Consider the following 12075-nt stretch of genomic DNA (forward strand, 5'->3'; position numbering starts at 1 on the left):
CATATGATTGACTTACACGTTTATTCAATTATACGAGCAGTTTTTTTAAAAAACTGCTCGTATAATCCAAATCGTATAAGCCAAATCGCTCCGGCGAAAACTACGCATCGCCAACAAAAAAGGTTGATGCCGTAGTGATCTGTGCGAGAGGGCCCATTAAGGAAAATGATTAGCGTTCAGTTTAATCGGGTAGTCAATTACAATTTAGTAATTCTACGTTTTTAAATATTAACTTTAAGGGTAAGGTTTGAACCAGAAACGAGGCGAATCATCCCAAACTACTAAATCCACCCAGATTACAAATGATGTACGATTCCGTGTTTTCTGATGTTGATCGCCGAGCACCAGTCACCTACCTGTGTTTGGAGATTTGTGTTTGTTCCTTTGTCCCCCTTGCTTCCCTTCTCCGGGGATCATTATCGTCATCCGTGTCTTCGGAGTTTATTTCTCGTGAAGTTCGGAGGGGGTCGGAGTTCGCATTTCTCCGAAAATTCGAGGTTTATCGAAATTTATTTTTCTTAGATTCCCAATTATCTGAAATTCTGAATTTATTTTACAGCCTAACTGATCTTTTTTTTTTTTTTTTGTAATTTCAAAAATCAAATATACAAAGTCAGGGTATCATGACCAGATTGTCCCGAAGGAACCTCGATGCGCTAAAAGGCGGATAGATCCCTTCAGTCAGTAGTTCGAGATTTTAAAAGCAAAACTGAAGTGGCATCTCTTCAGAACACCTGACCCTGTGCTCTTATGAAGTTTATTTGCAAAACACCGCCTTTCTCCCTTTTTACTTTGTCGGTGACCTCGAAATTCTGAGTTTTTCGAGAAAAAATCCGCATTTACGAAAAAAATGTACCGGCGAGTGTTTTTCGGACGTTTTTTATTTTTCTTTTTTTTTTCTTTTTTTTATGACTTATCCGAAAACACGGAACCCTAGATCGCGCAGCATTTTACGGCATTCGGAAATATTCTCAACGTAGACGCGTTTCTAAGTTTTGGTTTCTTATCGGGGCGCATGTCCAGGCCAACAATCCCACCCCCCGTAGCCCGCAACGTGCGTGCGCCGCCAGGCATCGCACGTAAAAGCACGTCTTCACCCTTGCGTCAGAAAGGCCCCACCCATGTGGCGGTCCGGATTCTTCTTACATAGCCTCCTCTATACTGACAAAGCCTGGCAGATCGCCACGAGACGCGGCTGCCGAAAGTGAAAAGGTAGAGCGACAGACAACGGAGGAAAGGAGAGCCACGTGACGGGCGCCCCGCTGCGGCGAGACGCCGAAACACACTTGTCCCGAGCGATGGAATGTCCGCTCGTGCTCCTCGCGTTCCTCGCGCGTCCTCGCCGTTGCAGAAGAACCCTTTAATGGGTTCTTCGGCACAAACCGCTATGGCATCAGCCTTTTTTTTTTTTTTTTTTTTTTTGTGCGATGCGCAGTTCTGGCAACAGCGATTTGGCCCGCGTTAAAAAAAAAAAAAAACACCCTATAGATCTGTATAAGAGGTGGCATTTGCTTTTCTTTGCATTAGTGCTTCAGTTTCATAATAAGTGCTGTACTCATGCTGCACAATTACTTTACATGGAAAAAAAAAGAAGTGCAAAAGTGCGCTGAAGGTTGCAGTGTTTAAAACATTATATATGTACCGCGTGGGTCAAAGGGATCGATGGCCGTTTGAAGGGGCGGTATACATCGGTTTAAAATATCGCGCTAGGATTTGACCCATTTGACCCACGCGGTATACTATAACACACTATATTTTTACAATAATGACTCTCGGGCAAGTTGGCGCTGACTCTTCGAAAAGATTACTTCGCTTATGGACACGTGCAACAGGGAAGAACAGACAAGAGGAGAACTGTATGTTAGCAGTTCCCCTCTTGTCGGCATTTTTTGTTTGTTTGTTTGTTTACCACTGGAAGTAATCGAATATTTACTCCTCAATCCTCCTGTTTTCAAGAGTAATAGAATACGTATACGTAATTATCGCTTAAATATGGTTATTTTTTGCATGTCTCGTATCTGTTATTATTCAAATACTGTCGGTTATTGTTTTTCTTTTTATGTACAGTTGCTGAATTGCAAAGGGCAGAAAAAACTGATAAGGCAGAAATGTTTTCTTTTTTCTATTGCGCCCTGTCGGCCTGCAAAACCAAAAGTACACAAAAAACGGCATTTGTGTTCGATTATGTAGATGGTCGAGCGTGTTGGTTGCTAATTTACGATAAGGAAAGATGGACATTGAAGACGAACACACAAGCTTTGTGTTCAATCTCCATCTTTCCTTATCGTAAAGTGTTCGATTACCTTACGTCAAGGCTTAAAGACCCGTATATACCCTGGGAAGCAAAAGGCTAAACAAATTCAGAAATCCGGCGCTCCGTGAGTTGGCGCTCTTTTGTCGTGCATCCGAAATAAAAAAAAATAAAAAAAGAGGTGGGTGTGGCTTACTGCGAAGCCACGAGGGGGCTAATATTCTTGGTGACCTTGCGCTTTTCTCGGAGCTTGGACTTGACGTCGAGCTGGCCGAGCACCTCGCTGAACTCGGGGTTCTCGACACGCAGGTTGCGCAGTTGCCGATCGCTCGTCGTCTGCGTGGCGCAAAATAGACATTCTGGAAAATACCCACGCGCTTTGCCTCAAGGTTGCCTCGGAGCATTAACTGACTCAACGAGTAAACCAAATTACGACGAACAATATTTCTTTTGCCCAATTTAAGTTCCACTTTTGGTCTGAGAGCTGGCAACGCTGAAAACGCGACGTCAAATGTTGCCAGAACAGTTTGTTCACGACGGGATACAAAAAGTTCGATGGTGTAAAACGAATGCATGGGGAAGCCAGCAAAATGAAAAGCGTAAAAATACCGTGTTTGCAGACATGCCTGCTCGACTTTCAAGTCATGTTTTAAAATGGAGACCAACATCTCCATTTATTATTTTTAACATATATTGAAGAAGAAGAAGGAACGCGTAAAATACCGTGTTTTCAGACTGCCTGCTCGACTTACAAGTCATGTTGCTTACGTCGCCCCGCTGGAGAACGTATTTGAATGTTGGTTTTGACATGACCTCCATTTCTCACGAGCCATTTTGAATTTCGAGAAAATAAACAGCCCGCTGGAAAGCCCGGGTAATCTGAAAATGCTTTTGGGTGGCTCCGAAAAGCGCCCGAGCTCGGGGAGCGAAAGCTCGCGCTACACAACCCCCAGACTAGCGGTGCGACTGCACTCATCACTGCGGCCACACTGCACGCGCCCACTCCCGCCGCCTAGACATACACAAAACACAATTAGAAATCTCCTATATCTGCAGAGGCTGAAAGCATACGAATCTTAAACTTTAGTTCCTTGCAAAACAGTTAGCATATAGCTCAATGTTCCTCCCAATACAGGATTTACATATACAGGGGGATATGTTTCAATAAAAAAAAAACGATCAGGTGTTTCTCTTGAGTTCGGCAGACATTATAGGAGCAGAGAACCGTCACAGTCTGCTCGGTAATTAACTAAAATTCGTTACTTAATGATCGAAAATAAACGTATGGTTTCAATGAAAAACTTGCGGAGCGTCATCGGAAAACCCCCCAAATGGACGTGGAAAGCGCTAGGGTGGTTCAAAGTTCGTGCAACAGGGCTAGCGGTGCGTCAACGCCGTCGGGAGTTTCCGTAAATTGTTTCCGTTGTCCCACAACGTTCTCCGCCACGCCCTACGAGATCCGGGACTCTGTAGGCAGGGCTAGAGCCACGCTTGCGCAGTTGTGAAGTCTAAAAGCGGTCTACGAAAACTCCTTAATCACGTTATCCGCGTTGACGCACCGCGAACCTTGAGCCTGTTGCTCGAGTGGTAGCTTTGCCCCATCCCAGTGCTTTTCACCTGCTTCGAGTCCATCCGAAATACGATTTAGGGGTTTTCGATGAGGCTATGTTTCTAGTTGGGACCACGCGTTTTTTCACACTCATCTAAAAGGGAATTAATAGATCTTTGCTAATTATCTGACGCAAACTGAGGAATAACCCCTTGTGTCTTCCTGGCCGTATAACCTACTTGCATAAAACGCAGTACTGAACCTTTTACGATTTTTTTTTTAAACGTAAATATGTACGAATTAAAATAAAACACCCTGCATATCTTTATATAAATATAACAAATATAACCCAAACCATGATTGCATGAGCTCGTGTGAAATCACTACTAAAAAAACACTAGACCGGCCGAACTTGCCCAACACCACCCACAACGTGTATACCCACTTGGACGATCCGCAAGATTCTGTTTCCCAACGCATCGCGCTGCGATTTACTGCAGAGGCAAGGCGGTGGAAGTCTGGAGTAGAGCCACTAAATGAGCTGCGGCACTCCGTTCTCCCACACTGTTGCGGGCGCCGCCATTTTGGTGCTTGTGCAGAGCAGACGCAACTGCCGATCGTCATGATTCAAAAGTGCGACTTCTACGGCATTAGATTTGGTGTTGGGAAGCTCGTGTAATATTGCTTTGCTCTGTCGCGAACTGTTTAAACATTAGTGGAGGACGGAAAAGCGATTCCTGCGGTTTCAGATAAAGCTTCAGATAACTGGCAACCATGATTTTAAGCCACAATATGGCCAAGTGTCGTTGCTCTGAAGGCTCTGAAGCGTAGCTTATTTAGTGGCACTAGTTTGGAGTGGAAATATGAACGGATGAAATCGGCTCGTTTAAAAGAGAAGAAAGAAGAACATGAGGCCAGATTCACGAAGAGCTTCTTAGGTTACGACAACTTAGCTAAGAAGTTCGTAAGTTAAGAACATCGTACGGAAAACTAGAACTTCCGGTGTCCCGCAAGCTCCCGATAAACCGCGAGAGCGGGCTGTTGCTATGGCGATGGCGTCTTCGGGAACGCGAACAACCAATCGGAGAGCTCGACATAGTTCGGAGTACGTGCATTTTGAATAACAAACACAGGCGATTTTTCCGTCAACGCTGGGGTTGACGGAAAGGCACGCCGCCATCTTGAAGAGCTACATCGGCCAAACTGGCCGAAGTATAAACGAAAGAGGGAGGGAGCACGCGGCGTCGGTGAAGGGTACATTAGCGGGACATCTGTTAGCTCATTGCCGGGCTTGTGGATGTGATGCAGAGCTCACCATCATAACCGTCTTTCGTAGGAACAAGAACTCCTTCGCACTCCGCTACCCCAGACAACACTGTACCCAGACCATCAAAGCAAACTCCCTGCCGTGGCGACGTGCGCGAACGAAAGCGTCGCTGTGGTCGGCTTTCCACGATTGGCCGAACGCTGACTATTACGTCAGAAAAGGATTTATCATCGACGGAAATAAGAGGAATGAAAGAACTTTAATTTTGACGGTGTTGGCAGTGTTCCTTTGAAAGCGCAATGATTTCAAGCTTCCACCATGCTATTTACAAACACCATCGAACTTGTTGTTTGCAAGGTAATGACGTCACAAGGGGGAACCGTAGGAGGGCGCCACTAAAACATCTCGCCGCTCGACCTTGCCGAGGCCTTTTACCATATCACGCTTCATCCCTTCTACCGTAACCTGGCCACATAGAGTAGGCCGCCATTACTGTCGTTTTTGCCGTATGCCCTTCGTGAAACGCCCGGCGCCGTTTTACAGGCAGCTCTTGGCAGCAGCCATTGCCAGGGAAATGCGTGCGCGTGGACTGTGGGCTTCGTCTCACATAAACTTCGTGTGCGACCATCCCGACCCAGACAAGTTGGCGCCTACGATGCGCCTCCTCGTGAAGGACTTGCTGCGGTCGGTATTTCGCTTCAACCTAAGCGACACGAGCAGAGCCCACGCGACGCATGGGTTTTCTTGGGTTCAGGCTCGACACAGCCGATGACACCATTTCGCACACGCCAGAACGGCTCTGAGCCATTCCTCGCGTCCTTCGCTCGCTGGAGCGTCCGCTTCCCCTCAAGGCGCTCCAGGGAGCGGCGGGCTACTTGGCATTTTACTTTTCTCTCTATGGCTCTAGATTTTTTTTTCTTCTTCGTCCCCTGTTTCACAAAGTTTCAAACCAAATTCTTCTTTCACTCAACTGGCTTCCCTTTCTTCTGCGTGTTTGGTCGACTTTGCCGCACTGCCAACAGCTCCCACTTCCCCCGAGAACAGAGCTTTGGATCTTGGGCGTTTCCTCGATCCTTCCGCCGCCCTCAGCACGACAAGTTACAGATGTCTCGCGCCCCCAGCGCGAGGACTCGATGGCCCGCCGGGTCGCCATCGCGTGTCAAGCACGCAACGGCAGGTCGGCGGGGCTCATGACCGACGGTACCCATTTCATTGACATGTCTTTATTAAGAAAAAGGAAGAGAGGAAAAGCTCGTCCATGACCGCGGTGCAGCGCTGGAGCCAAAGCTGTGTTGTACGTGTGTAGAAGAGTCCCTTTTTCGCGCACCAGAATACGGTGAGTCCTTCTCAGAGGTATATTGGCCTCGGCAGAAGGGCTATGATTGCCCGCGCACAGACCCCCTACAAGTACTCCAAGACTGCCTCCGGAGGCATCTGCCCATGCGCTGCCGGGGGAAGGTGGAGCGGTGGGCATGCAGTGCTGCAAGTCGGCCAAACACGCAGAAGAAAGGGAAGTCTATTGGATGAAAGAGGAATTTGGTCCGAAACTCTGTCAACAGGGGACGAAGAAGAAAAAGCCCAGAGCCATAAGGAGAAATGTAAGATGCCAAGTAGCCCGCGGCCCGTATAATAAATATAATATAATATAACATAATATAAGCACACCCGACCGGACATTGGGAAGCCAGAGCTCAAATCCTTGTTCCGCTGTTTATTTTGGCTTTCAGCGGTTTCGTAAAACATTGATTCCATCGATGAAGTACCGTTCATTCATCTGCATATTTTCGAGTATATATATATATATATATATATATATATATATATATATATATATATATATATATATATATATACATATATATATTCTTACGAAGATGAACGAAACGAAGACGGACAATCAAAGAGGGAAAAGGAAGAAGTGCCCGATCGCCCGATCCCTCAAGTTCGAAGCAATCACCTCATCATTCTCCTTTCACCGTAACCAAAAAAGAAAAGAATATATATATATATATATATATATATATAAAAATGGTGCGGTCGCAAAAAAATAGAATGAAGTGCGGACGTACCTTATATATATATATATATATATATATATATATATATATATATATATAAGGTACGTCCGCACTTGATTCTATTTTTTTGCGACCGCACCATTTTTTTTTTTCATATATAAATCCACCATCTTACTAGCGTCACAGATTCGGCCGGCGAGAGACGTGCGCTTCGATAACCATAGGCAATTGCTTGGAAATAGCAAACATGACGTAGGTGTAACATGGCACAACAACGAAGACTGCGGAAAGGAATCAACAACACATATTTTTACAGCTTTCTGTGTTATTACTGTGTTGTTCGTTCCTCTCCTTAGTCTTCCTTGTTTGGGGCTATTGCATTTACATTATGTCTGACTTTCACCAACTAGACCAGCTCTCAATTTTATTACTTTATTCCACTTAGCATATTTTTACTAAAGGATGGCTATAGTTCTGCTCCTTCCTTCAGTGTGGGCGAAGACTCGTCTGCGTGCATTAGGTTGAAATAAACTATAGAGACGATAAGCTGAGAATGGTTCTTTCAGCACCCAGTGGGAACTTTCTTAGGGTTGTTTACAAACGCTGCCGAACAGCAAAGTAGGAATGTTTATTTTCAATTATAATATATAAAATGCGATGATCCCCGAGAAGTAACTTGTATGCTCGGTTGTCAAACTATGCAATGTAAGTGAACAAGCGTTGGAGCTAGAAACGTCTGCCACTTTTGACCAATTAGAAATAATAAGACGTTTCTAAGCTCATTAAATTTCACGTTGTTGGATATCTGGGACTACTTTTAACCATTTATTATAAAACGGCTGTCTCGTATTTATATTAAACAAATTATTGGAAAAACCTCAATAAACCGGTTTTTAGGAACGTGTAAGGGGTAACCGAAACCGTAAAAATTAAAACCGTAAAAAACCGAAACGAAACCGTTATCAACAGGAAGCGGTAACCGAAAGCGAAACGTTACATTTTTCGGTTTGAGTCCCTGACGTCACAAAGTTCACTTGGTGTCTACAACTCAACTCAACTCCAATGCTCAAGGAAGGGCATTAGACCATGCTAATGCCCTACCTTCTATACTCTGTCCTTGTCCCTGCGCTGTTTGTTTTCCGCTAATATGAATGACCAACTAGCCTAATCGTCAACACTACTATACTCAAGTTCCACTTGTTCCAAACACGGGTAGGCAACAAAGAAGGGACGAGAGCCGGAACCGGCGGACGACAATCCCGTACCCTACACACCCGACCGACACAACGACCCCGGCCGACCCGTCGAAGGCACGCGGAGAGCCAGCGACGCGCGCGATGACTCCGCAGGCGATGACAAGACGTGTGGACAGAGCGGCGGAGCCTCACGCATCCGTCTCCGAGAGCGCAGCCGCCAAAGCCACCCAGCAAAGACGGTATCCATTGTGTTGCTGATGAGGGGAGATCACCCGCGGCAGTCGGCGACCGCATCGAGGAACGCGTTTGTTCTCTTGCTTTTCCCATATAAATCGGGACTAGCGACGGGTCGCTCCCGTTCACAATTCTCTCCACCGAGCGTGGGGGTAGGATGACTCGCGGAAAACACTGGCGGCAACTGGAGCAGGAGCAACAGCGGCACGATGGACAGTGTCTTCGGGCGGGACATCGCTGGAGACACCACGAGGACTGGTGCGTGGGGTCGACGTCGTGGGCTCGCCAACGGACGGAGAGGCCAACCGTGAGTGCTCCGGACCCTTCGTTCGTCTATAGACCAACACGCGGCTCTCACGTCGCGCCTCTTGCGGTGACGCTGTTGCAGCCACGGCGCATGCGCAGAAGCTTCACCTCACGCGAATCCCACACCGGGTAAACGCGGGCTTGTTTGTAAACATCGTGTCGGTCTATATAGACCATGCAGATGCCCTTGTCTGCTTGGTTGTATAGAACAGGTCTCGAGCATCTGCAGTAGCTCTCTTCTGAATATTAGACGCCGCAGAAAAGGGTACCAACAATAGCCTACTGGGCACCGCCATCTTTGTTTACTCCCGGCTTAGGAAAAAAAAGGGTCTATATATATTCCTCCATAAAGGAGGGAATGATCTTGTCCCCTATGTTCCTTTAGAGACGGAGCAACCTTCTTCCCTGCAAACGGGGGAGCAAAGTTCCTCCCTCGGACCTCGCACCACTGAACTCCGCAGACGCCCAAACAAGTCTCTGCTTTCGGAGCGAGAACTTTAGCCAATAAAAACATATATAACACGAGCTTTTCACGAACTGTATTTATTGCCGAAGCCAGCTTCCCGCGCAGGTACGAAAACGTGTTTCAAAAGCAGTCACTCAGTTTTCTCGTTTTCAGAGCTGCAATGTTAAACGGAGACAACCGAAACCGAGACAACCAAAATCGGCCAATACGCGCAAGTCACACCTTACCTTCGTTAACACCGCACGTCAGAGAGGTGGACAAAGGACAAACACAAATCTCCGAACACAGCTATAGGTGACTGGTGTGCGATAGAAAAAAATCCGCCTGGTCCTGGTATCGAACCTGGGACCCCTCCATTTCCAGTGGAGCGCTCTACCAACTGAGCTAACCTGGGGTAAGACGTCAGAAGAGCAAACGGGTTTTATCAGCTGCAACCAGTCTGACACCAACAAGAGTGATATTCCTCCATGTCTAAGCTAGATGGATCTAGGCACTGTATATTCATCGGCCAGAAGAGAAAAAAAAAATATATATGCGCTCTTCTAATGCGATCTAGAAATCTTAACTACCCACCTCTGTTATAAAAATTATTTTTGTGTGAGTATGTTTATACATCCTGAACAGGGATCGGCAAAATACATGCAAATATGTATCTAAATACAAATACAAAATACTTCGTCAAAAATGTATTTAATTACAAATCCAATTACATTTCCAAAAAAGCATTTAAATACAAGATACAAATACAACCAAATGTATTTGGTCCCCACCAAATACTTTTCCAAATACATTCCTCAAAATTTGCGTCAGCGCGACTTCAGGGCACCTGCAACGGGTTTCTGGGTATCTCATTTTAATTTTGCATCGCACACTCGGGAGTTAGTGTGCGAGGCTCTACACTCTAAAAAAAAAGCCCTTGCGTCTACTTTCCCGCACAATACTCCGAGAGCCAATCAGCGCAATTTACGGAGTCAGCTCAGCGAATGACGATACCGAAACATATGTTTAGACCAAGAAACGCAGTCTGAGTTGTGACATTAAGCAATGCATGCATGACGTTTTGCATTGCTTAATGTAAAAACTCAGACTGCGTTTTTTGGTCTAAACATATGTTTCGGCATCGTCGTTCGCTGAGCTGCTTCCGTAACTTGCGCTGATTGGCTCTCGGAGTATAGGTTGTTTGCACATGACGTCAATTCGCCATTTTGTTGTTATTTTGTTTTTTCAAACAAATTTACTACATTGAAGGATTACATCGTAACCGATTGAGATGATGTCAGCGGTGCTCTACGCATTTGAGGGGGCTTGTAAATCCTTGGAATGCTCGAGTTTGGCACACCCAGACAGCGCACAACAACAAAATGGTGGACGAAATTACGTCAGTGAAAACACCCTATTGTGCGGGAAAGTAGACGCAAGGGCATTTCTTAGAGTGTAGTAACGTAATAGAAATATAATCACAAAAATTGTAATCAGCTTGAACGTAATAGGTGAAAAAAGTACAGAGCTTCAAGCAGCTTTTTTTGTCGATTACATTTTGGTATATAGACCAACAAAGAACCGAGACGACCAAGACGCGCAGCACTATAGTCGGTTACAAGTCAAGAAGGTAGGAGAAGCTCCTCCCACAAGTGTGATGCGCCCGTTTCAAATCTCTCCGCAGTCGAAAGAAGAGTTCACTGGAAACGCTCCTTGTTCCGCTTCAATGGATTCCCACTTGTCTCCGATCCCACTTTTTAAAGGGCCCATGAAACGATTTTTGGGTTGGGATAAATCATTTTAGATTGGGATTTTACTAATAGCACATCGTTCAGTGGACCAAAAGAAAAAAGGTAGAAAGTCAAAAGCCTGACTTTCAGTGTGAAAATTTGAAAACAGAGCGGACTATTTCGTACCTCCTCCCCTTCGCAACCTCTCTGCCTTTTCACTGTGATACATCCGCGGTCCCAAAAGCGCGTTATCGGGTCCAAACTGACGTCACACGCAACCGGACCTCACTTATTCCCTTCACCCCTAAGCTGACATTGTGGTGGAAGCTACGCGCTTGCCGGACCAATCAGCCGCCTCCCTTTCATCACCTGACTTCATTCTCTGCAGCCACATTTGCCACGCTCACGTGGCAAGTGTGGCTGGCCCAACGAGCACGTAGCTTCAACAGCACTGTCAGCTTCGGAATGAACGGGGTGGGCAAAGCAACTTTTGTCTGAATTTTGAGCGACGGGCTAATCTTCTAGGGGGAGAATGGATGTGTCCGGGATTACACAAACAGGAGTGCGAGCAAGAGGGGACTCCCCCTTTTCGTCTTCTTTAACTGTTTGGTGGAATGCGCGATTTATGAGTTGAGGAGGAAAGCGAAACAGGAAAAAGTTGGAAAAGCGTTTCATGACCCCTTTAAGAAAGCGACCTTTGTATTCATCGGAGAGGGAACCGAGCCCCTGAAAGCAGCCTTTGTATTCATCGGGGGGGAAGCTAATCCCCGAAAGTCGTATTTGTTTCCGTCGGTGGGGCAGAACTCTAATCTCCTTCTCGTGGCTTCCACAGTGCTAAGTCAGATTCGAAAGATAAAGCAAATATGTACAGAAAGGCAAGACCCTCCTCGCGCGTTGGCCGCAACGTCACGGAAACGGTGGGACGCTATTGGATGCGGAGGTGGCGGAGGGATATCTGATTCCCTTTGAGGGGCATTTGCCGCTACCTTCTTGACCTGTAACTGACTATAGCTAGAGAATTTTTTTATTGTTGCAACTCGCACCAGTTACGAAAATCTGGACGGCCCGCGAATTTAGAA

At 46.1% G+C, this 12075-nt stretch overlaps 2 protein-coding genes across 2 annotated transcripts in view; one reads left to right on the top strand and one right to left on the bottom strand.

Annotated features, from left to right (window-relative positions):
- Window positions 1–12075, bottom strand: part of LOC8034064 — a 103371-nt gene that overhangs the window by 73470 nt on the left and 17826 nt on the right. Inside the window, exon 4 of the mRNA XM_040499133.1 lies at window positions 2448–2587. Coding sequence (XP_040355067.1) covers window positions 2448–2587 — 140 coding nt within the window. The remainder of the gene's footprint in view (window positions 1–2447; window positions 2588–12075) is intronic.
- The window catches only part of LOC120836566 (AF4/FMR2 family member 1), a 228382-nt gene continuing 225095 nt past the window's right edge, over window positions 8789–12075 (top strand). The window contains exon 1 of the mRNA XM_040499134.1: window positions 8789–8822. The gene's annotated coding sequence lies outside the window, so the exon portion shown is untranslated. The remainder of the gene's footprint in view (window positions 8823–12075) is intronic.

The sequence above is a fragment of the Ixodes scapularis genome, unplaced genomic scaffold (assembly GCF_016920785.2).
Source record: "Ixodes scapularis isolate PalLabHiFi unplaced genomic scaffold, ASM1692078v2 PGA_scaffold11__112_contigs__length_91849675, whole genome shotgun sequence".
In the NCBI taxonomy this organism is placed as follows: domain Eukaryota; kingdom Metazoa; phylum Arthropoda; class Arachnida; order Ixodida; family Ixodidae; genus Ixodes; species Ixodes scapularis.